Genomic DNA, 23,539 nt, shown 5'->3' with positions numbered 1-23,539 from the left:
CTCCGTTTTAACAAGGTCACATTTGAGCTCCTGAAATTCATGAAACCTTCAAGGTGAGCTGAGCCCAACTCCACTTCATTAAGCGTCGTTCTCTTTATATTTAGTGTTCCTCCTCCACCACCGCGTGTGTTTGGTTTACAAAGCGTTCCATTCATAAATATTCTAGTTCTCAACGGCAGTTTCATGCAAAGTCGATTACGAGGCCAACGTAATGTCGAACCAAAGGTATGTTGCCTAGCAACTATGTAGTTTGGCTGACAGTGCTCTTCCCGGACTATTAGCTACATTAACCCGGGAGCTATCTTAAGTGGCGATTACCCTTCTTGGTCTTTCTCTGTGGTGGATCATGTGCATTCAGCCTTTACATCGACGAAATCTGACGAGGTCGACTTTGAAACAGACGCCAAAGACGATGTTTACAAAAAGCGGAGACGTTGAAAGGACTCATGCGCGTCAGATTCACCACTCGAGTTCCGGTCATGGCCTTCAAAATAAAGGCCCATTTAGCGCCGAGACGTTGTCAAGTTTTACGCAAAGTCTCGACACCCCGGTTTCCCACAGCCTATCTCACTGACTTGACGCAGCTCTGCTTCGAGATATTTTTTTTCTCCAGCCTCACGTGTACGCGCTCGCACGCTCTCATTCGCGCTCTCTAAAACACGCACGCACACACGCACACATTCACTTACTCACTCCTTTCTCTTTTCTAAAGCCCCTTGTGAAACAGATTGACAGGCTAGAATGAAAATGAGGCGGACGCTCGCTCACGACTTCAGTGCGTACGCGTCCTTTTGAGAAGACCTCTAAACTTGGATCATATCACCATGGGAGCTATTTGGGCAGCAAGAGACTTTTGTTTGTTTTTGCTCTTGTTAAATAGTCGCCAAAGCGCAGCTCTTCCAGATATTCGAGGTGGGACTGTTGTGACTGTGCGTGCATGTGTGTGTTGTGTTGTGTTTCCCAGTCGTGGAGAGTGCTACTTTACGCACGCTTCAAGGAGTGCGCTCTTGTTGTTTGCCCAGTGCGGATTTTTAAAAAAATTTAGTTTAGTTTCTAAACGTGTAGCCATATACAAACTACTGTGGGACTGTATGTGCTCATAGCACACATACGTTTGTAAAATAAGTTTTATATTGTATGTAACTTAGTCATTTTCAGGTGATTTCTCACTAGATTTTTTAATTGTTATTATTAGAGACTTTTGTGATTTAGCGTTAAATCTCTTCTTTTCTTGCTCTTTTATATACATTCCCACTCAACATGACAACCTTAAAAGTACATATGTGGTAAATGCAATTCTATTTGACTTATTAGACTATTTAAATGTGTTTTGGTAATCATGACCTATAAGATCCATATGGATTTCAGCAGATCCATGTGCAGAGGGGAGTGATGGCTGTCACATTGATGCTATTTGTCAGACTACCCAAGGCTCATACAAGTGCACCTGTAAAGCAGGTTTTAAAGGAGATGGAAAACACTGCGGAGGTAACGTGTCTGCTTTTTGTTTGATTCACATTCATTTAATGTTATGAACAACGTGTCAAAGTGGAATCACAGTTTGGATGCATTTATATAATCTATTGTGTTATCACCTCTAAACTCCCATAGTGTGATATATGTACTTATTTAGTCTTTCAATATTTCTTTAAGATAGACACTATCTAGTGTCCAAAGACTAACATGTTTTGATTACTTTTTGATCAGTACGTGAACATTGATGTATGTGGTGTTCATTCCTCAGACATTGATGAATGTGACTTGGAGTACAATGGTGGCTGTGTACATGAGTGCAACAATATACCAGGCAATTATCGCTGCACTTGTTATGACGGATTCAACTTGGCACATGACGGACATAACTGTCTAGGTAAGGTCGGCTTTAAACCACTCCGTAAATAGCATGTTCTCTTCATGCAGTGATTTAAAAGATCGGTTAGTATTTATGTCTGAAATGTGATTTGAAAAAAAGTTTTATTGTGATTCGCAATGTTTGTTTGCCTTTAACAAAACCTAAATATAACTGATTTGTGATTGTAGCAAATACTAATCCAGAGTTGTGTAAACACTGTGAACTAATGCAATCAATCCACTGTCCTCTAGATGTGGATGAATGCAAGTTCAACAATGGCGGATGCCAACACACTTGTGTTAACACCATGGGCAGCTACGAGTGCCGCTGCAAAGAGGGCTTCTTCCTCAGCGACAACCAGCACACATGCATCCACCGCTCTGTTGGTGAGTGTACTAGCATTTTGAATTAGCATTATGTGTGTTTGTGTGTGTGTGTGCGCGCGTGTTTTGTAGATGCTTGTATCTTCTGTATCACACCAGGAAAAAAGACAGAGAATTACGAAGCAAAATCTCCAATATTCAGATACAAATCTAAGATTGACGGCACAATGAGGGGTGACAGGTTCAAGCTGACTCCCGTCACTGAGCTTTTATCTGCAGCAGCAACATGCTGTGGGAAAAGGATCTCTGTGTCCCAGAGAACAACATAAGTTAATAACTGCAACACTCGGGTCTATGTGGTCTGTGTCACAGATTAGTCTGCAGTGCCTTTGTTTTGTCTTCTTGACTGAAGTCAACTTAAATGCAAGCACTTTCCACTCCATCGGGTCTTGACATCCCCTTCAAATCCTGTGGACTTATCCACTCAGCTGTGACCCATCTATATAAATGGAGATTCAGCTCGACGCATTATTGAATTTGATGTAGATAATAGAAAAGTTTGTAAAGCTTTTTTTCCCCGGCGAATTCACTTTTAGAAACTTTTCTGCTGCTTGCGGTCTTTTCAAAAAATAATGCATTGATGGTGATGTTTTTGAGTTGTGTAAGGCGTGAGAACAATCAGTGTCTTTGGAGATGCCAGACTAATCTCTCAGTATGTGTGCTTTTGTGTGTAGCGGGTCAGTCACTGTAGGAGAGTTTCATTGTGTACCTCTCTCCCTCTTTCTATCCCAGAGGGCCTCAACTGTATGAATAAGGAGCACGGCTGCGCCCACATCTGCAAAGAGACACCCAAAGGGGGTGTGGCCTGTGAGTGTCGTCCAGGGTTCGAGCTGGCCAGGAACCAGAGAGGCTGCATCTGTACGTGCTCAACAGCATGAAGCTACCTTCACACTACATGCCTACAGCCTCAAATGTTGCACTGTTAATGTGTCTTATGGTTGCATGTTGTTGACCCTGCAGTGACTTGTAACCATGGCAACGGAGGGTGCCAGCACACCTGCGAGGACGCAGAGAGCGGCCCCATATGCAGGTGTCACGTCAGGTACACCCTGCAGCCTGACAAGAGGTCGTGTGTAGGTAAGCACACTGTTTGTTGACTCCGTTGTTGCTCAACCCTGGGAATGTGAAACCATGGAAGACAAAGTGCTGCACTAATACACTTCTTTAACATTTCCTAAATCCTCTGTTGTCTTTAATCGTCTGACATCCATTTTTTACGGTGTCCCCCTTATAAACCATATCTTTATCCTTTGCGATGGGTGCAGTCATATATTGTGATTTAATTCATCTGACATGCCAGTAGCTCAGTTATTTCAAAGTAATGCTTTGCAGCCAAACATTGTTCAAATTCACACAACATTATTGCAAATTCTAACAAGATCTACCAGATTTCAGAGACGAGACATGTTTTTGGTTCTTGTGTCTGATAACACATTGTTCCTAATATTAATTTCTGTTCACAATATAAGAAAACTGGACTTCAGCCCAAGCCCAAGGTGTAGCTTTCAATGAAAACACAGTGGCATGAAACATCTCTCTCTCAGTGTGCATTTTTCTACACAATGGTTATGAGGGATAAGGATCAGCCGTCAGATATGGGATAATATCTCTCCCTCCAGCAGCAGTGTGTGTGAGGTCCAGGCGTATCACTGCGATGTCACAAGATTCACATTTCTGATCTGGTGTGTTATCTGACGCACACCAAGCCACTGCAGGCTGAAAGTGTAAACATGCATCTGGTTACTGAAAGGTGACCAACACAAACACCCGCAGCGGAAATACATTTTTAAAATGACGGTACTTGTGTATCATTTGGGAAATGTAGTGTATCAATGTGCTGGTTCTCAATCTATCAATGATTGTGTTTTCTGTGCGTCACAGAACGAGATGAAGCCACCACCGAGGCCGCAGACCACAACGCCACTTCCTTTACCGAGGTGGACAAACGGGTCAAACGAAGGCTGTTAATGGGTAATAATGACTCTCCTGCATTTCGAGGCATACAGCTTGGAATCTGGAGTTTTTGCTGAAGCCATGTTGAGCTGCCAGGAACCACTCAGGGGTGTTAAACAGGGGAGAGGACTTAGGTCTAGTAAAGCGATGCATTCCTCAGTCTTTTGAGCAAACTGTGAAATGACTACACACTCACTTTCTCGCCCCCAGTTTCCCCCCTGAAAAATATGCATTTGTGACAGTGTGGTACATTTCACGTTTTCCTTCCATTTGGGAAGGGCAGCGTGTGAATCTTTTCTTGTATAGTGAGTATTTATCAGTTGTGCGATGTTGGGTCACTTGATAAATGTAAAACATTATAGCTTTGGCACTTTACCAAGTACCCGGTTAGCATGAGTCTTGCCCTATGTTATAAATAAAACATGTCGTAAGGGTACCTATAGATGTCAACATGCACCAAACCGGTGTATAGATTTGCTCTAGATCCAAACATACAACTGTCCAGCATACAAACCATGCATCAGAGCCTCACCTATCTGTTTCCACCAGCACTTCAAAGTCTTTAAACCAATATTAGATACTAGACATTAGATTAAATATCTGTCACGGCAGATTTAAGTGTTCAAACAATAATTCTAAATTTATGGAAGAAACAGTATATTTGTAATATTACATCCAGGTATTTTTAAAGCACTGTTCAGAAAATCTAGTATCTGACATTGAGGAATAACGCAGCATTGTAGGAAGGTCCTTCACATACATCCCCACTGTGTTGTAATTTCAGAAACCTGTGCATTGAACAATGGGGGGTGCGACTGCACCTGTAAAGACACATCCACAGGCGTGCGCTGCAGCTGCCCAGTCGGCTTCACACTGCAGCCGGATGGAAAAACATGCAAAGGTCAGACTGCCAGTCCACAGAAAAGTCTCCAGTTTTTGAAATACTGATTTAACTTAGTGGATTTGTATAGCATGTCAGGATATCACCTGTTCCCCTTCAGATATTGACGAGTGTGAGCTTCACAACGGCGGCTGCGAACACTTCTGCAGGAACACCATCGGAAGCTTTGAGTGCAACTGCAGAAAAGGTTTCAAGCTGCTGACAGATGAGCGTTCTTGTCAAGGTAGAAATGGCTCTTAAATTGTTATATTCAAACTCAAAGTCTTGACAAAGTCTGGGACAGAGTGAAACTTTCATAAATACACAAGCAGACTTTTGCAATTTCCTGACCACAGAAGTTATACATCTTTAAATGCATAATTGAAACGTTTAAGTTGTAGATTTACATTTAACGTAACATTTCTTTTTTAAACTAATTCAAATGTAAGGTTGTTTTACTGTTTTGTAAAAAAATAAACAACCAACCAAAACTAAACCTTAAAAAAAAACAGACAATCAGACATTTGACATACATCGTGTCTAATGTTGTGCTTTACCTGGCAGTTTCCTTTCTTAGAGTTTTGTTATTGAGGCTATGCTTTTGTTTACCTTTGGATCAGGGTCGATGCCGACCAAATTAACAACACGTCACTTTTCACTGAGTGTGAAAGTTCACGATCAAATGCAAATGTATGTCTGCGGTTGGGAAATCCCTCCTGATTGCAACTGACTGCTCTGCTTTTATGTCCCCTGCCTGATTTTGATTACAGATATAGATGAATGTTTTTTTGAGCGGACATGTGATCACACGTGTGTGAACTCCCCTGGTGGTTTTCAATGTCTGTGCCACAAAGGCTACACAATGTATGGGCTGGCCCACTGCGGAGGTGAGTCTGGATTGGGTGCAGGGAGCTATACACATAACAATGTGAGCGTAACACACAAGCGCTCAATTGAGAAATGTGTGAGGCTAAAAAGCATTCAAAAGTGCTCATTGATGTGTTGGGAACATGGACCGTGTAATTATAATAATGATTTTCCTTTTTCCGCTCAGATATAAACGAATGCAGTGTGAACAATGGTGGTTGTGAGCAGGGTTGTGAGAACACCATGGGTGGATTTGAATGCTTCTGCCATCCTTGCTACAAGCTACACTGGAACAAAAAAGACTGCATTGGTAAGCCAGTGCCTCTTCCCAACAGTTGAGTGCTGTTGACTTTTTGGTAATTGTGTGACCTCAGACATTTTGGACTAAAACTCGGGGGACAAAAAAACAGGAGATACTTTGAATTCTGTTCTCTTCTTCTCTTTAATTCCCTGTCACTTGGCTTTCTTGTGCTTGAGTAAAACATCCAAAATGCTACTATGCTGTTGGTGCTGTCAGGATGTTGGACCTTCTAAGCCTCTCCCTCCTTGTTACAATCAAAAGTGTTCTTTTTTACCTTGGAGTTTTGTTGTGATTTCCATCTAGAGGCTGAGGGGTTCCCACCTGCTAAACCCCCCTCTAAACCTACCTTGAACTGTGGTAAGCAGGAGGGAGGGGACCGCTGCTCCTTGACCTGTCAGTCCCAAGTTCACATCAGCAGTGGTGAGCCAGATCTCCAAATAATAGGATTTGCCTGTCTACCTCTAACTGTATTTCTATAGCACACGTACTGCACAGGAAATGTCTTGGCTTACCAAGATCACAGATGACAAAGGTTCATGGTTTGTACAGCCACTTGTCATTAATTGTCAAATCACTTACTATATGAGGACCCATCCACTTGTTGAGTGTTTCTCATGAACCAATGCTGGCCTGCAAACTGTACATACACTAGCTCTTTTATAACACAGGAGTCACTGTCCGTTGTGTTACACTTTTATTCCTGCTATGAAGTCAGTTTCACTCTTGCCATGTTTCCATAAAAATACCAAAATTTAGATTAAGACTAACTTTAATTGAGCATCAATTGAGCCCCCAATGGCTAACTATTGACAACCACTTCATATAGTCGTTTTAGAGTGAACGCCTTCCAGAAGTTCAACCGTCTTGATCGGTATACCACAAAGCATCTTTTAAGTTGCTTCTGTGCTTTTGCAACCTTAAAGGTGACACAGGGTTCATAATACTGATTCACTTTTTATCTGCTACCTACCAAATGTGAGGAGGTGACTTCTGGAAAGGGTGTCACTGTGAAGTGGCTGCAGAAAGTGTTGACTAATCCTGTCCGTGTTTGACTTAGTCACTACTAGTACTCATTGCAAATTGGTTTGGTTGGTTTGAAACATTGCAAAGTGAATGGACTTCAATAGAGCTCTGACAAAGCAGAGCAAACAACGAGGCTGAAAAGAAGAAAAGTGAGGTCTTAGACATATTCGATCCAATCAGTCGCCGTGACAGTCAGGTGCAGCATTAGGTTTTCCGGCATGATAAGACCCAAACTGCATGGCACAGCACAGGTCAGGTATCTGATGCAGCTATGTTTTTAAAATCTGAAGCGGCATGGCTAAAGCATGCTAAAGGAGCCGCAATTAGGAAGTAAGTCAAGCCGTTCTCGATCTAGTTGTCAACAACAGTCTGCAGAGTGGCTCTTCGTGTTCCTACACGCTGCTTGTTTACACTCTCTGACTTGGCTTTTGTGGCCTTAACTTTTGTCTGTGTTGGTCTGCGTGTCACGGCCTTTTGTGTGTTTGCAGGGACGGAGGATTCCTATACGGTGACCTGTGGAATGCCTCTGCCCTGCTTGGCTGATGCACAAAGGAACAACAGCGGCTTGCATTGCTTAGGCAAGTACAAAATATCACAGATTTACATCTTCCTTGCTGCTACACAAAATGGTAACTGGTGAACAACTCCCTTGTTTGCAGTTGATAAATAAGTAGATCAAAATAACAAAGTGCTGTTCCTCTGTCCTGCAGGTCCAGAAATGGCCAGTGTTCCACGCATCAAGACCACAGCTACTTTCAAGTCTGGCACTGCAAAATGCAACTTAAAGAAAAGTCAGGAGAAGCTCAAGGAGAGCTTAAACGCACCACACTCAGGTACAGAGGTTGCCACACAACAAACATAACAATACCTCCAAACACAAGACTTAGATCAGTGATAGACCAGGATTACAATTACAGCTCCTTCATGTTACTGGTTATAAAACATTTAGGGTTTACCAAGAGCTGCCAGCATCTAAAGCCAAAGTCTTTAGAAGATAAAGCAGACCCCAAGGCTGCTTCAAAGTAAACCAAAAACCAAAGGCAAATGTGAAAGAAATTTGTGGTGAAAGTGATGTGGTTTTGGGTGTCTTGAATGTCTCCGCGCAGCACTTTGTCTGGCTGTGACAGGGGAGGATGTAATTAGCCATAGCATGCCTTTCAGTTGGGTCTGACCTAGCCATCAATCAAATAGGTTTCCGATTGTAGGATTATTTTGCTTCTCCAAAGGGTTTTGGCATGGCCCTTTACAACCCGCATGGGCACATCATTGTTTCAAATAAAGGGAATTGTCACTGTGACATCTCATCACTTTTTTTTATATTACTGGGACTGTCTGTGTAATGGTGTGGTGTTTACAACCAACACTGAAGTTAGTGGTTTCTTTTGTGTAATACTGTCTATAATTTTCTTTAACAATCGTGCGATTGTGTGTGTTGTTTGTGTGTGTTGTTTGTGTGTGTCTGCTGGCTGTGGCGTGGTCGTGTGTGTGGGGGGGGTGGTTGTCTCCCATGTCCACAGACAGCAGGTTCCTCTTCACTGAAAATGTCCAGTTCAGCTACGTGAGCCTGCGCTGCTCCTCGTCCGGCCAGCGAATGCGTAGCCGCCACGGCAGGAAAGCTGGCGAGGAGGACGGCTCCTCAATAACAGCTGAGTTTGAGCTGGATGTGAACCTAGAGGAGGTAACAGGTTGGTCTATCTGCGCTTCCCCTCTGCCTTCCTGCAACCTTTGCTTCTTGTTCTCCATCTTTCGTTCGCTGTTGTCTGTTTGTCACTAAACACACCAAACTGTGAAAGTATCTCCTGTTTTGACTTTTGCTATGGTGGTGGGCTCGAGGTTGGGACTCGATTTGGTGTTGTTTTATATCCTGAAATTCTTTATAAGTGTTGGCCTGGTTTGAATTTTCCCTTGACTTGATGGTGCATTTGTGCAAATGTCGAGGCAACCATCCACGCATGAATGTACAATTTCCGCCAGGTGTGGGGTATGACATATAGCTGTGGAAACAGTGGTGGAATCAAATGCCTCTCTCAGCAGAGAGCTGTGACCTGAACTGTGTGCGCCGACGCTCAGAGAAGAGGCTCAGGAAGACCATCAGGACCCTGAGGAAGTCCATCAACCGGGAACAGTTCCACTTGCACTTTGCCGGGTCTGACTACGAGCACGCCAAGAGCCTGGTCAAGCCGGCAGAACTGCCAGGACACTGTGCGGCGGGACAGGTGCTCGTGGGCAGGAAGTGTGGTGAGTTTGATTTTTGTATTTGCTTGTTATTCAACAAAGACACCTTTGTGGTCAGGACATGCACCATTCAGCCAGGCATCTCGTCTGCTGGATACATTGATGCGTTTAATTATTCAAGAGTGTAGATGCAACCAAACATAAGGCAGCAATGTCTCTGACGAGGCCGTATACACACAGTAGACTCATGCTCATGTCTTAATGCAATTGAAACGGTTCATTCCAGTAAACTATATTTGGACAAGCTGGTTTAATGATTGGATTTGGGGCAGGTGTTGGCCAGATGAGTGCCATATTTGGTTTGCAGACATGCTGTAATGAGCTGGTTGGAGGCGAGAGCGAGCTGCCATGGAGGAACAGAGAGGCTGTTGTTGGCCCTCCATGCTGCAAGATCTTCCAGCATCTCTCTGGGATAACAGTGTAACATGAGGGCTGGTGGCAGGTCTCTTGGTAGCTGTTGCCTCTCGGTTGGAGTTTTATATACAACCTGTGATGCAGAAAATGTTCATTAAAAAAGGCTGCACACTGTCGGTGTTTGAGAGCTGAAGGCTGGTATGTGTTTTCTCTGTCTGTTGGGACTGTGCGCCCCTAGCTTTGGGCCTCACAGTAAGTGTGCTGGCTGCTGCACGCCGTCTTTATATCAGAGAGAGGAAACCGGGGCCTTTCTTCTGTTGAGATGTCTAAATATTTATTCAAATGGTATGGGTTTGGTTTGATATATATGCGCACCGATGTTAAAGATGTCTGAATCTGATGTCGACCCGGATCATTCGTAAACCTCACACAACTCTTGTAGTGTGTTCAAGGTTTTTTGTTCCCCCTTTGGAACCGCTGAAGAATTGGGCTGACGAAAGTGTGTAACTGGAGGCCAATGCGTGTGAGAAATTACTGCTGTCCTGTTGTTTCTTGAGATATCGATTGTTGACAGAAAATCATCAGCTTTACACTGCACATACCCTCCTGAAACGCCATATGTTTTGGGCCTCTACATTCACATCAAAGTTACTTATACCGTTGAGCTGTGCTGACATGATTTAAACCTAAACTGCTCCTGTTCATTATTTCTATCTTTCAGTTACACAGCTCTTAAGTGTCTTGATTCCTTAACTCCCCCGCTATGCTTTCAGGTCAACATTAAGCAGTCTATTGGCCATGGCAGGGGTGTAGACATGTAATTTGGGAGAGGAGGGAAGGGGGGCTGAAAGGCATTCTTTTTAACCTCCAGCTCTTTAAAGGAGCTATATTTTTTCCCTCCTCCCCCACCTCCCGCTCTGGCTTAGCTCGGAGTGCAGTTTAGTCCTTTTCAGTTTGCCCACTCCATTGAAAACCCCATTTGAGGCTTGTTCTCTCTGCCTCAGAGAGATGACAACACATCCTTCTGTGCATTTGGAGAAAGTATGCTCTCACCTCTGTGCACTCCTTAAAGCATTTCTCCTCTGATTCGTCCTGGTGACTGCATCGGTTTGTTTTCCATTTGGAATAAGACATATTCATGATTTAGTTTATTAATTATATAAAGATTTGGTTGTCCGTACGCTTACTTGTACTGTTGATAATTGATAGCATGTGCCTGCATCAAAATTGATATTTATATGCAAACAAATAAACAGCGATCTATATATGCGATGAATGGTGCGTGTCCACGTCTATTTGACTGTTGTAGTCAACTTGTTTGCGTGTTTGTTTTAACACTGAAGATGTTTAGGAAGTGCTGTTGATTCAAGCTGGCAGTTTGAGTGCTGTGTCCCCCCTGCCTCCCAGCTGGGGCCACTTTGCATGACCCCCAGCCACTAAACTGCTAAAGAGAATTGACTTCAGCCACACCATGGGAATCAATTAGCATCAACTGTTCGGGCCTCCGCTTGATGGGCGCGAGCAGCGATTGGGCCAAGCAGAATGGGGGGTTTCAGAAACCTGACCCCTTTTATTGGGTTCAGCTCCTTACCACTGTGATACCGTAGTGTTTTCCTATGTCATCAAGTAGGCAAAGACTGGGGACTTGAATAGAGGTGAAAGGTCTTTTAAACCTCTTTGGGGCCATCAATTCGAGGACTCTATAGAAGCGTTCTTTGCATTTGAAAGGCTTCAAGGTTTCTTCTCTCTTTCACTCTCACTCTCTCTCCTCTCTCACTGCTTTCCTCTGTCAAATAAAAGCTGTTTGAGGACAATGCAATGATGGCTCCTCATGGTCTTTCAGAATAAACAATAGGCTTCAAAAAATGAACTGCTCTTGAGAGAATTACATTTTCTTTCTTTAGAGGAAAATCTAACAATTTGCTGAGCCACGTATAATGGATCTACGTTAAGGCTTTTGTGTTTTGGGCTTTTAGAGATAGTGGTTTCTCTGCCTACAGGCCGCTTAGAGGCTACAACTGAAGCACATTTTGTGCCAAAGGCCTGAGATTTAATTGAGTTATTCTTATGTGAGAGCGGCTTCAGTTTTCAAGTCAAGTTCTTGAGACTATCAGACAGACGCAGTAATTCCCAAAATTAATTACAGGCATCATTCTGAATGGGAGGAACCAGAGTAAAGCTGTGCTTTGGTCCCTTTAATCAAGACGTGACACTTTTGTAAGATCTGAGGGAATACTCTCTTTGATTTGGTTCTGTGTTTGCTTTTAAAAGAGGTGAGTGTGCTTATGGTAGCATTAGAAGTTCCTCCCTGGTGCACAGCCATGTTGTATCAAGTATTAGGGCGCGTCAGATGTGGGGCATAAAGGCAGCTGGGGAGAGGGTTGGAGCTCTCTTGTCTCGGTGGTTGTGTATGGCTGTAGGTTGGTCTGCAAAAGCATTCTAACAGATTAATTCTGTTTTTTGCACACATGTGTGTCCCTGCGCATTTACTTACAGAGTGTGTTTGTGTCTTGAAACTGAAGCTAATATGGAAGATCTACGTGATGGTCCACACAATAAATAATTTCTCAATTGTTATATAAATGTAAGCTACAAAGAACATAAGAAAGATTGTATTTTGTCTTGAGATCGTAGTCCTGGTTACTCGGCCCAAACCTTCAAAGGAGTTTGTGCGTGAGATGAGCAGATACCTTGTCATAAGCACTCAGAAGATGCCTAGGTGAAAAGCAAAAATGGTGTGATAAATCATGACACAGAAGGGATTTTGTCCCCACTGAGTATACAGACACTTTTATTTCAACCAGTTGCAGCATTTAAAGCTCCAGTAAACCGGCTAAACTATACTAAACAGCCTTTGATACGTTAGGATGCTCTTCATTGTGTTTATATGTTTCAAGTATGTGCACGGTCTGGTTTGATTACACTTGTCAGCTGAAGTGTGAAGTCTGGGCTACTTTAATTTATTGTTCTTGTCATGCAATTGAACTGCTGTATGTATGGTGTAAATCTACAGTGTAGTAAGGACTGTTTGATGATGTCTAGCTACAGGGTCTACTGTTGATTCCTGTCTGCATTTCATGGTCTATCTCCCTTCCTGACACTGATCTGGCTGCTAACATTTTAGTTTAGACACATCAGTTTGTTTTGGGTGTCTTTACTCAAGTGTTTGTGTTCAGTTTGTGAGGAAAATGTTTGATTCCACCACGCTTGAATAATTACATGTGTTTCTCCACTTGGTCAGTCACAGTATTGTTTTTGAGAGAATACTACATGTGTTTAGCACTAAGACTAAACTATTAGTTCTCAGCGATGTGACAAACAACCCTAGCTTGACAGCTTCTTGGAGAAACATTGCAGGCCTATAGTTAAACATTCCTCTGTTTACAGTCAGGGACGCACATGTGTGTGTGAGTTATGCTACAAGTAAACCATTGAATTAATAAACTTAAATCTATCTTGGTGTCATTCCCCACCTGTCTGTTAGTGAGCTGCAGTGTTGGGACTTACTACGACGGGGATCAGGGAAGGTGTGTGTTGTGTCCATCTGGAACGTATCAGGATGAGGAGGCACAGATGTCTTGTGAAGTCTGTCCTGGACCTGAAGGAAGAGACGTCTCCAAGGTGGTCGGAGCTCGAAACATGTCAGAGTGTGGAGGTAAGACAGTCAGGTCAATTTCATTTATGCGGCTCGAAAATCACACCCACCTTCACTGTAAGCACTTATGATGACTCTCTGTTAGCCATCACGGTTCTGCACAGTTGTTCACAACCTGACATCCACAATCAAGTTACGAGCATAACAAATATATACACATTAAAACAATAGTTGGACATTTTGGGAGTTTTTGAGGTGGTGCTAGGTGGATTTTATCACCTTTGGAAAGACTCATGCAAGCTGTTTTCCTCTGTTTCCAGTCTTTGTGCTAAGCTACGCTAACCGGCTGCTGGCAGTAGCTTCATATTTACCGTACAAACATGAGAGCAGCATTGATCTTCTCATCTAAGAAGGGCAAGACCGTGCAGAAGCACATTTCCCAAAATGTCGAACTATTCCTTTATAGATCAGAGAAAGTTTTTCTTTCATGTTAAGATATTTAAGAGAAAGAAATCTTTTAATATGGCTTTTATGATTTCATCCTGTTGGTAATGGCAACAATTTAAATTGTGCAGCACTTAATAAAAATCTGTTTGGAGAATGAAACAAAAAGATGAGATTCAAATTCAAATGTATAAGACAAAGAAATGAATGTAATGTCAAATCTCGAACAAATAAACAAAAAGCAGAAAAAGAAATAAAGGCACAGAATTAAATGAAATGTTTAAAACTATTTTGTGAATATGAGCCACACAGGAAGCAGTGGGTCATTGATAAAGATCTCTCCCCGGCAGATGTTCTGCTTTGTGTAAAGTCAAAGAAACCTGAGCTGAGATGTTAAAGATGTCTTTGAATTCAAAAGGTGGACTGGGCTTCTTTCTGTCTGGAATAATAGCTTAAGAAGCCACCATGTTTCGGTCTCCCCCTGTGCTGTTATCAGAATCACTTTGTGGCTGACTCCTAGATCCCATCTTCTCTGTCAGACTAAACAAGAAGAAGCAATCAGCACACTCCCACTGGCTCCCAGTCTGTATTCGTCACCCAGGAGTTACACTCTGTTGAGTAAAACATGCAGATAAAACATGGAATTATTCCATTAACATTTGCTTTAGCTTGCTTCATCTAATCTTAATAGAAGGAGAGAATATTTTTTCTCATATTACACATGAAACATTCAAAAGAAAACATGTAAATCCGAGTGATGAAGCTCTAAACGTTTTGCCAGAGAGTTACAATGTGCTGTGTCTTACAGTCCACACTCTTGACTCTTGTGTGTCCAGGTCAGTGTTCCCCAGGTCAGTACTCTCATGACGGCATCATCCCCTGTGTGCCCTGTCCACTGGGAGCCTACCAGCCAGAAGTGGGACGCACCACCTGCTTCCCATGTGGAGGGAACCTGGTCACCAAGCGCAGTGGAGCTGTTAACTTTCAGGAGTGTGAGACTAAAGGTGTGAATGTCATCTCTGTTATTGTTGTTTCAGGGTAAAAAACAAATAACTCCAGTTTAGTTCAGTGTTCCTTTCTCTCAGGGGTTAGATGGTGGTTTATGAAAACCTCAAACCTATTCGATAAATTTAAACATTTGTGGTGGTTGGGTACAACAACAAAAAGACACATTTTTTCACTCGAAAAAACAGTATCATGTGGTTGTGAGACTATGGATTTATTTTGGGTGTTGACAGGAACTCTGCAGCTGTTGTATTCCTTTAAAACAAAAAAGTGATACACCTCCTTAGATGTCAACCTTTTCATGGAAAAAGTGTTTGTATTAGCTTGATGACAGTGTATTTTTATGTATAATCTAATTGGTTTTGAATAGTTGGGGTATTTATATCAACTAACAGCCCTCTCTCTCTGCCATTGGCTCCTGCAGTCCAGTGCTCTCCAGGACATTACTATAACACCAGCACACACCGCTGCATCCGCTGCCACATCGGCACGTATCAAGGAGAGTTTGGGCAGAACTACTGCGTCTCCTGCCCTGGAAATACCACCACCGACTTTGATGGCTCCACCAACTTCATGCAATGCAAAAGTATGTATGTCGGTACGCAGTAGTTCCTCTGAAACATGGACACATAGACAATGATATTTCAGAATTAGCTCAAGATAATTCACTTTGCTGCACCAAGAACAAAAAAAGCCGTCTGACACATCTGTGTCTCTTCACAGACCGACAATGTGGAGGACAGCTTGGGGATTTTACTGGCTTCATCGAGTCCCCCAACTACCCGGGAAACTACCCGGCCAATGTCGAATGCACCTGGACCATCAACCCACCGCCCAAACGCAGGATCCTCATCGTTGTCCCAGAAATCTTTCTGCCTATTGAGGACGAGTGCGGAGACTACTTAGTAATGAGAAAGAGCTGTACGTTTGACCGTGTGTGTTTGTGTTTGTGTGAGTGTGTTCATGAGCAAAAACATATACCACCAAGAGGTTAACTATTATCTTAAGGTTACGTGTTAGAGCTTATTTTAAATCAGGGTGGCCAAAATGTCGGATGTCAATGTTACCAACATAATATGTTTTTATGTTATTAGTACTTTATTTCAATAATTATTTTAAGCTAATTAAAGACACCATCCTGTGTGCTCACATCCTCGTTTCACAGCTCTCTCCAACTCGGTGACAACCTACGAGACTTGTCAGACATACGAACGTCCCATCGCTTTCACCTCCCGCTCCAAGAGGCTCTGGATACAGTTCAGGTCCAACGAGGGAAACAGTGGGAAAGGCTTCCAGGTCCCATATGTGACATATGATGGTAAGAAGAAATATGGGATGTTTTGAGCTATAACTAGTGTAAGAGACAAATATGGGGTCAGGTATATAGGTACTGAAATCCTTGTCCTGAGGGGAAGACTCCTCAGTAGCGTACAGTACTAGACTAGGCTCCTTTAACAACTGATGCTGCTACCTCAGAGTGTCATATGTGGTTTGTTTTATTGTGCTCATAAATGAGCTTTTTTTATGTACTTCATTTGTTTCAGAGGACTACCAAGAATTGATAGAAGACATAGTCAGAGATGGAAGATTATACGCTTCAGAGAATCACCAAGAAATTCTGAAGGTATGTGGGGCACAAATGATTAACGAGGAGCACGTATGGTCTTTGTGTCGGGTATTCTATCCAAAAGCCAGAGTTAGCAAGACATTTTGACATGTGCTTGTGTTTTACAATGTTTAATGTATAATTTGGCACAATAGAACTAACAATGGCATTCAAACTGTGATTAATTACTATGTTTTTAAATAGCACAAATCAATTTCCCTAGCCAAGGAAATCATAAAACATAACAAAATGCCTCACATATATATTCACCATATCTATACATAAAATAGAAAAAATATGTACAATACACAAAGAGAAGGAAAACAAATGAAAGTAAAGAAGAGATGGAAGGTTTCTGCAGCAGACTTTTATTTGTACATGTTGTACAGTAGAGAACTGACATTGAACCATCTCAATGATACGGTTCCCACCAGGACACCCCATCTGAGTCGTTGGCATTATTGATGATTCAGATCAGTACTATACTTCACTTGTTGATTTGTGTTTATTCATTATTCAGTTCTGAGGTCCAGTGAGCATGTAGTGCCCTCTTTTGGAGACTTGTGGAACTACATGCTGCATATGGTTTTTTGCTTTCTATTAATGCAATGCATTTCCTCATCAGGACAAGAAACTCATGAGGGCGTTGTTTGATGTTCTGGCTCACCCACAGAACTTCTTCAACTACACAGCTCAAGAGTCGAGAGAAATGTTCCCCAAATCATTCATCCGCTTCCTGCGCTCCAAAGTCCTGAGATTCCTTCGCCCTTAGAATGGGCGGTTACTGGATATGTCTTGAAAACCCTGGATTAGATATTGTCCACGGTATCTGTTTTATCCACTGACGCCTTTTAAGAATATTCTGTAGTTATCTGTTTTCACATGGAGTGACACTAGAGCGGACGACACACTTGATAAAACTGATCCTGAAGAGAAAGTGGACAAGTGGAGTTTAAAGAGGGAGAAAGGATGATAAAGTATGACACAGTGTAAACCCACATGGCCATCTTCAGATGGTGATCTGGATTACTTTGTTTGGAAATTTGGAAACATCTTTTGATAGGCAAGAGAATAATTGTAATGACTTTAGATTTTAAAGTCACCATCTCAGGATCCAATTATGTACATGCCAACATGGTGAGACATTGGCTGATAGAATCATTATTAAAATGTTTTTTAAAATGCTGTCGCTAAACAGATATACTGTACTGGATGTCAGTGATGCTGTGTATATATATAGTGTGTATCTAGTTTTAACATAGGCTATTTTCACAGGTAGAGCTTAATTGAAAGAAATACTGCTAAATGTCAGAAACAAATATAGCACACATGTTTTCTCGGGAACATTAGCACTACTAAAGAAGTAGTGGCACCACAAAAGCAATTATTCTGATGAATGTTTTGTATATGATGTAAATAGTTTTAGGTGAACCGTGAATGTATTGTAGTAACTACGTACATTTTTGACAGTGAAGCATTGCTGCAATTGCTGGTGGCTCATGTATATGATGCCCCAAGGTGTGTGGATGAGTGCTACTGCTCTGAACAAGGACACCGGGATGCATCAGTATATTTGTATACCGTTTACTAGCAACCAAAGAGAGCTATTCAGAGTACATGACAAGAAATGAAAAGTCCTGTAAAATAGAATTGAGCTATTCACCTGTCTTAGATGAAACATGTATGTATATTTTTTATGGTTTTGTACATCCACTATGCTGTAAATAAAGATAGGAAACGTATTTTGTGTTTGTATTGCTTTTCCCCATGTATCATTTTTTATGGCACCAAACAGAACGCTTTTTTAATTGTTTATTGCATTTCATTCACATATTCACCATGACTGTATGTGACATACCATAATTTGGATATAAACATAACACTTCCCTTTATAATTGCTGACTGCCTGCATGTAACAACAGATGTACATTAAGCTAATTATTTAAGAAATTAAGGTAAAGTGACTTGTGTATATCATTTCCCATTTATGTTACTTGGAATATAAGGGAACTGCAACTATTCAACAAGACACACTTATAGTGTAATGATAGGTCAATATAAATATTAGTAGTAAACCTAGACAAATATATAGTGGCTACACATGTTATACATAGTACATGACATTTTATGTCTCCTTCATATCTTATCTTTGCTGTCTGTACTATTTCATCAATGTACCTTTTCACCCCACAGACCTCTTAATGGTCGCCTAACCAACGTTTTGTAATCCGACTATTTGAACCAAGGGGTGCGTTCGTTTTAAAACCACCCGATTATCAGCAAGGGCGGAGTGTAGAAAAGCTTTTTTTCTGACGATCACTCAGAATTGTTCAAAGTTATTAACTGAATTGGATAGCTAATAATTATTTTACCAAGTTAAATGTGATACAAAATCAAACGATGATTTAAAAAAAATAATACGAGCCCTCGATTTTAAGGATTTCATAGTTCCCCGCCTCCCGGGAAGTCGTATTCGCTGATTGTCGGTGAGGAAACCGAACGCTCTTTCCGGAAACTGCCAGTCAGCTGCTGGGGAGCCAGTGTTTACCTCATTTGTAGCTTGATGGCTAAAGTCCACAGTTAAGGTGTTCTTCACACTGCTGGTGCTGTTCTTGGAAGTAGTGGAGCGGTAGTTATTGATCTGTTACCGACGGTACCGTTAAAGATGAAGTCCGTGTTTCTCCTCGAGGCTTTCTCTGTGGCTTGTTTTGTGCTTTTAAACCAAGTGACAGCGAAGGTAAGGCTAATCTGAGCGAGCAGAGGTTAGCTAGCCTCTGCTATGAGGTCTCATTTCATCGGCTCTTTAGATCAACAGTTAGATTAACGTTAGCTATGCGAACTCTTGAGTTTGGGACTTTCCTGTGACGCTCAGATAAATTATGTCGCCGGTGTTGCTAAAGCTATCGTGACATCAAATGCCAGCTAAGATACACGTCACATTATAAGCCTCATAAGCCCCAAGGAGGTAGGATTCGAGGAGGACGGTTGTATGAGAACAACAGTCATACTGGAGCTAACAGCTAAACTCATCTTTAGCTGCTGGTCAATCAATAACCAATTTAATGATTCATATTTAGTATTAGTTTAAAGTCACATAAACTGTACAGTATGCATTTAGCAGAAACATGTACAATTATGGATGACATCAAAACAAAGGTTATGAGCTTTACTCTTTAATCATAGAAATTCCTTCATAGATCATTTAACGTAAAGGAATATATATATATATATATATATATATATATATATATATATATATATATATCAATTATACAATACAAGTATGTTGTGTATGTGTTACCAGCGAAATGTGCAGGTATGTGTGAAGAGAAAAAACAACAACAAACATGATATGTGATCTGTTTCAGAATTCTGAAGACATCCGTTGTAAGTGCATCTGTCCGCCATACAGAGATATCGAGGGTCAAATCTACAAACAAAATGTCTCTCTCAAAGACTGGTATGCAAAGTGATGCGTCATTACACCTCCCAGAATGAAATGCAGTGTCCATTGCCTGCATCCTACTAGCTTGTTAATGTTATTTTTTGGTTCCAGTAACTGTCTCCATGTTGTTGAACCGATGCCGGTTGATGGAAAAGATGTGGAGGCCTACTGTTTACGCTGCGAGTGTAAATATGAAGAGAGGAGCTCGGGGACTATTAAGGTAAGTTCACATTGAAAGGATTGTTAATTCCTTTTTATCTGTATTGTTACATACTTCGCTGTTGTGCTCCACCTAATGAGTATATTAAATATAAATAATCTGTATTTTTTCATTTATTAATCGCTGGGTCTCTAAAATGCTAGCCCATCATACTTTCCCTAAATTTGACCAAATCAAGTATCTTGTTTTGTCTAAACAATAAATCCAAAGATATTGCATTACATTACAGTGATGGTAAAATAAAGTAACCAAACCTCACATTTGAGACACTGGAATCAGTGAATGTTTTGCAGTTTTTGTTGAAATGTCCATTAAATGATGAATATTGAATTATGAATTGTCAAAATTGCTGTCAATAATTGTTTCAGCACTACACTTCACTTAATTCACTGCACTTTATGTGTTTGGATCCTTGCAAAGGAAACCAAACCAATAAGTAATCATTCTGAATATTTAGGTTACCATCATAATGTACCTCTCCATCTTGGGCCTGCTGCTGCTCTACATGGTCTACCTGACTCTCTTGGAGCCCATATTGAAGAGGCGTCTGTTTGGACATTCACAGCTCATCCAGAATGATGATGATGTTGGGGTATGTACTCCTCTTGAGAGTTCAGCATCGCAAGTCACCGTTGGTATACAATGAGGTTTTATATTATAGTAATTCTGGTACTGAGAGAGTTACTCTAAGTTCTTTCCTGGCATGAGAATGTCATCATATGTCCCTAAACTCCCTTTGCACAACATGTCACATTCATCCTTTAAGGGTAACATCTAACACATGTATAGTTTACAGATTACACATAAAATAAAAACACATAATACTGAATCTGAAATCTGAAAATGTTAATTTGCATTGAGTGTGACAGCAGCTACTCCAAGCTAAACGGATCCTTCGAGTAGAGCTATGTGGTAATACTGGTTTCAAACACAGAGCGTGATCTCACTCTGCATCAGATCCATTAGAAACCACATTCACAGGCACAGAAGCTCACTTGCTGAGCACGCTGGTGTGGAGTGTTACATGAGAGGTTTCTCCTAACAAAGCTTTTGCTGTAAAAATGTGACTAGAAGCACGGAAACATTTTACATGATTAGTGTGAACATTTCGATCGATGCTGGCACACTTTTTAAATTCTGGTAATTTAAAAGGAGAGGCTATTTAGCTGTTTGTCAGGAAATTATAATGGAAGACATGCAATTAACGTTTACTGTATTTGTGGCACGGCAACAGAGTTGGACATTTGCGGTGAAAACTGCTTGAGAACGCTTTAAATGACGGAAGTCCAGCAATGATCTAATTTACCCAAAGTTGAGACTATTCGTAGCGCTGTAGCTTGTCACTGGACCAAAACAAAGGGGAGAGATTTGAAAGCAAAACCAGTATACGGGTAAGTACTGCTGCTATGTCAATTATAGAGGAAATGATGGGCTTGTTATGTTTAGTCAGTCTTTGATACAGAGACGACTGATAATCTTGGTTTATTTTCCGCAACGCTATTGCCGCCGAAGTCGGTTGTGGCTGTGATCCTCCCAATCCTGTTCTTGCATTTACTCTTTATGTGCTCTTGTGAGAGTAGCAATTGTGACTTTATTTTAGAGCATTTAAAACAAGTTACAAAATACTTTACAGAGAGACATTCAATTGAAAATAAAGAACAAATTAGAAAAGGAAAGTCTAATTTGTTTTTAAAAAATTAATTTAATGAGGTAGTTTGTGCATTTCCTATTTTTCTAGTCTTACACGATTAAACCATCAATGGCCCACTGATCTATTTCACAACCGTTAGGCTAATCGTGTGTTTTTTATATTGTTTATTCTGTGTTTTCAGGACCAGCAGCCTTTTGCCAACGCTCACAATGTTCTGTCCCATTCACACTCTCGACCCAACATGCTGAACAAAGTGGAGCATGCTCAGCAGCGCTGGAGGAGGCAGGTGCAGGAACAGAGGAAGTCTGTGTTCGACCGTCATGTTGTTCTCAGTTAAACGAGTTACTGGTGGAGCAAAAAAACAAATCACTGTGACGGAGCCCTCAATTTATACACTTCCTTTCTCTGATTTGTGGTTTGTATCTCATCCAGTGTGACACTTCCCAGGTGAACACGGTGAGGAGATCTGTAGAGCAGGGGTCCCTGTTAAATGTACGATCAAAGCTGGGAGCTCTTAATTAGTCTGCAGGCAGCACAAGAGATCACAGTGAATTCATTTTTCCACAATCTTGAATGAACGGTTCTAAATAGCATTTTTCCAAAAGCAGAATGTACTCTGCAGGCTGTCTAGTTTGAAGAAGTGTCAAGTCACCAGAGAATTTGCAGTGAAGAATTGGATGGGAGAGACTAATAAATGTGAGATAAAAAATAAATCTTTCAAGTGAATATTTTGTAACATTCTCTAACTCTTTCTGGCCACAGTGTCAGGCGGAGTCCCGTCATTCCAAAGCTGGCCAGTCTTTCACGTTTACAAGCATTTACTGGCTTTCAGAGTAAAACATCCAGATGTCGGGGAACTGGATAACTGGAGCAGCCTCCTGGCTGCCGTCATGATCTGTTAACTTGTAGCTGGTGGGCACTTTCCACACCCGAAAACTAATATAACTTGAAACTACTGCTCTCACCACAGGAGAAAGGAAATAGTGTACAATTTAAATCTTTCAGCCTTCTTTGAAGATGCATGTTTTATAATGAATCTTTTATAAATGTGTTTTGAATCCTTCATTCCTAACATAATGTTTAATGTCTGATAGCTAGTGTGAAATCCATCATTTAACGCTTTACATTAAACTTGGTATCTCAAAGTCGTGTCGCTGAACCTCGTTGCAGGAATCGATGCAATCTCTTGGTGATGTCATAGTAATCGTAGCTGTGCTATTGATCCTCATCTGTTGAAGACCCTCTTGAAGTCTACGCTCTCTTCAACTAATCAAATCTAATGAGTAGTCTTTTGTTTTGGCACTTCTATGTGCTTGGTCTAACACCAGTTCCATTATGAATGTACTTGTCGTCCATCGGGCAGCATTAGTATGACAGTGGTGTTATTCTGAGAGCAAAGGAGTGGGTTGTGTGTGTAGTTGGGCTGTGTACAGACATGGAAGTGTTCTTAACTATTGTACATGTTATACCTTTCACTTTGAAATAAATTGATGTAATATTTGTGATTCTAGCATATGTTGAAATGTCTTTGTGCGTTACATTAGCTGCAGGCCTACAGACTGGAAGTCTGCAATGACGTGAACACAATTTCTACAATTTGTCACGTCAACGTCGCTCAGCAACACTATGACAAATATGCAGATGCACCTACTTGTTGCTTTTAAACACTCTCAAATAATTTCCCCCAGTATTATTTAAATGACTGGTATACTCCATTGTCTTGGT

General features: G+C 41.3%; 2 protein-coding genes across 2 annotated transcripts; both read left to right on the top strand.

The window, feature by feature from the left end:
- The first annotated feature begins 808 nt into the window (after nt 1–808).
- Nucleotides 809–17,943, top strand: scube2 (signal peptide, CUB domain, EGF-like 2). The gene is made up of 18 exons (XM_034562629.1): nt 809–912; nt 1,369–1,488; nt 1,745–1,870; nt 2,104–2,238; nt 2,968–3,093; nt 3,196–3,312; nt 4,117–4,206; nt 4,973–5,089; nt 5,190–5,312; nt 5,839–5,955; nt 6,123–6,245; nt 9,294–9,497; nt 13,333–13,503; nt 14,724–14,891; nt 15,317–15,478; nt 16,058–16,210; nt 16,437–16,516; nt 17,124–17,943. Exons 1-18 carry the CDS (start codon nt 825–827, stop codon nt 17,268–17,270), a joined length of 2,367 nt encoding a protein of 788 aa, XP_034418520.1. The 5' UTR covers nt 809–824; the 3' UTR covers nt 17,271–17,943.
- Nucleotides 17,944–19,003: 1,060 nt separating this feature from the next.
- On the top strand, nt 19,004–23,324 carry tmem9b (TMEM9 domain family, member B). The gene is made up of 5 exons (XM_034557207.1): nt 19,004–19,235; nt 19,867–19,958; nt 20,055–20,163; nt 20,621–20,755; nt 21,996–23,324. The coding sequence occupies exons 1-5, from the start codon at nt 19,164–19,166 to the stop codon at nt 22,149–22,151; spliced, it is 564 nt and encodes a 187-aa protein (XP_034413098.1). The 5' UTR covers nt 19,004–19,163; the 3' UTR covers nt 22,152–23,324.
- Nucleotides 23,325–23,539: the final 215 nt, after the last annotated feature.

This window comes from Cyclopterus lumpus, chromosome 3 (assembly GCF_009769545.1).
Source record: "Cyclopterus lumpus isolate fCycLum1 chromosome 3, fCycLum1.pri, whole genome shotgun sequence".
In the NCBI taxonomy this organism is placed as follows: domain Eukaryota; kingdom Metazoa; phylum Chordata; class Actinopteri; order Perciformes; family Cyclopteridae; genus Cyclopterus; species Cyclopterus lumpus.
Note: the sequence above shows the minus strand (reverse complement) of the source record. Positions and strands in the feature narration are given on the sequence as shown.

Bases quoted from the DNA above. Each gene is read 5' to 3' on its own strand.
- scube2 (XM_034562629.1), top strand. From the start codon at position 825: ATGGGAGCTATTTGGGCAGCAAGAGACTTTTGTTTGTTTTTGCTCTTG. The intron at 913-1,368 runs GTGGGACTGTTG...TATGGATTTCAG, and splicing joins AGCTCTTCCAGATATTCGAG to CAGATCCATGTGCAGAGGGG. The intron at 16,211-16,436 runs GTAAGAAGAAAT...CATTTGTTTCAG, and splicing joins CCCATATGTGACATATGATG to AGGACTACCAAGAATTGATA.
- tmem9b (XM_034557207.1), top strand. From the start codon at position 19,164: ATGAAGTCCGTGTTTCTCCTCGAGGCTTTCTCTGTGGCTTGTTTTGTG. The intron at 19,236-19,866 runs GTAAGGCTAATC...GATCTGTTTCAG, and splicing joins TAAACCAAGTGACAGCGAAG to AATTCTGAAGACATCCGTTG. The intron at 19,959-20,054 runs GTATGCAAAGTG...TTTTGGTTCCAG, and splicing joins AATGTCTCTCTCAAAGACTG to TAACTGTCTCCATGTTGTTG.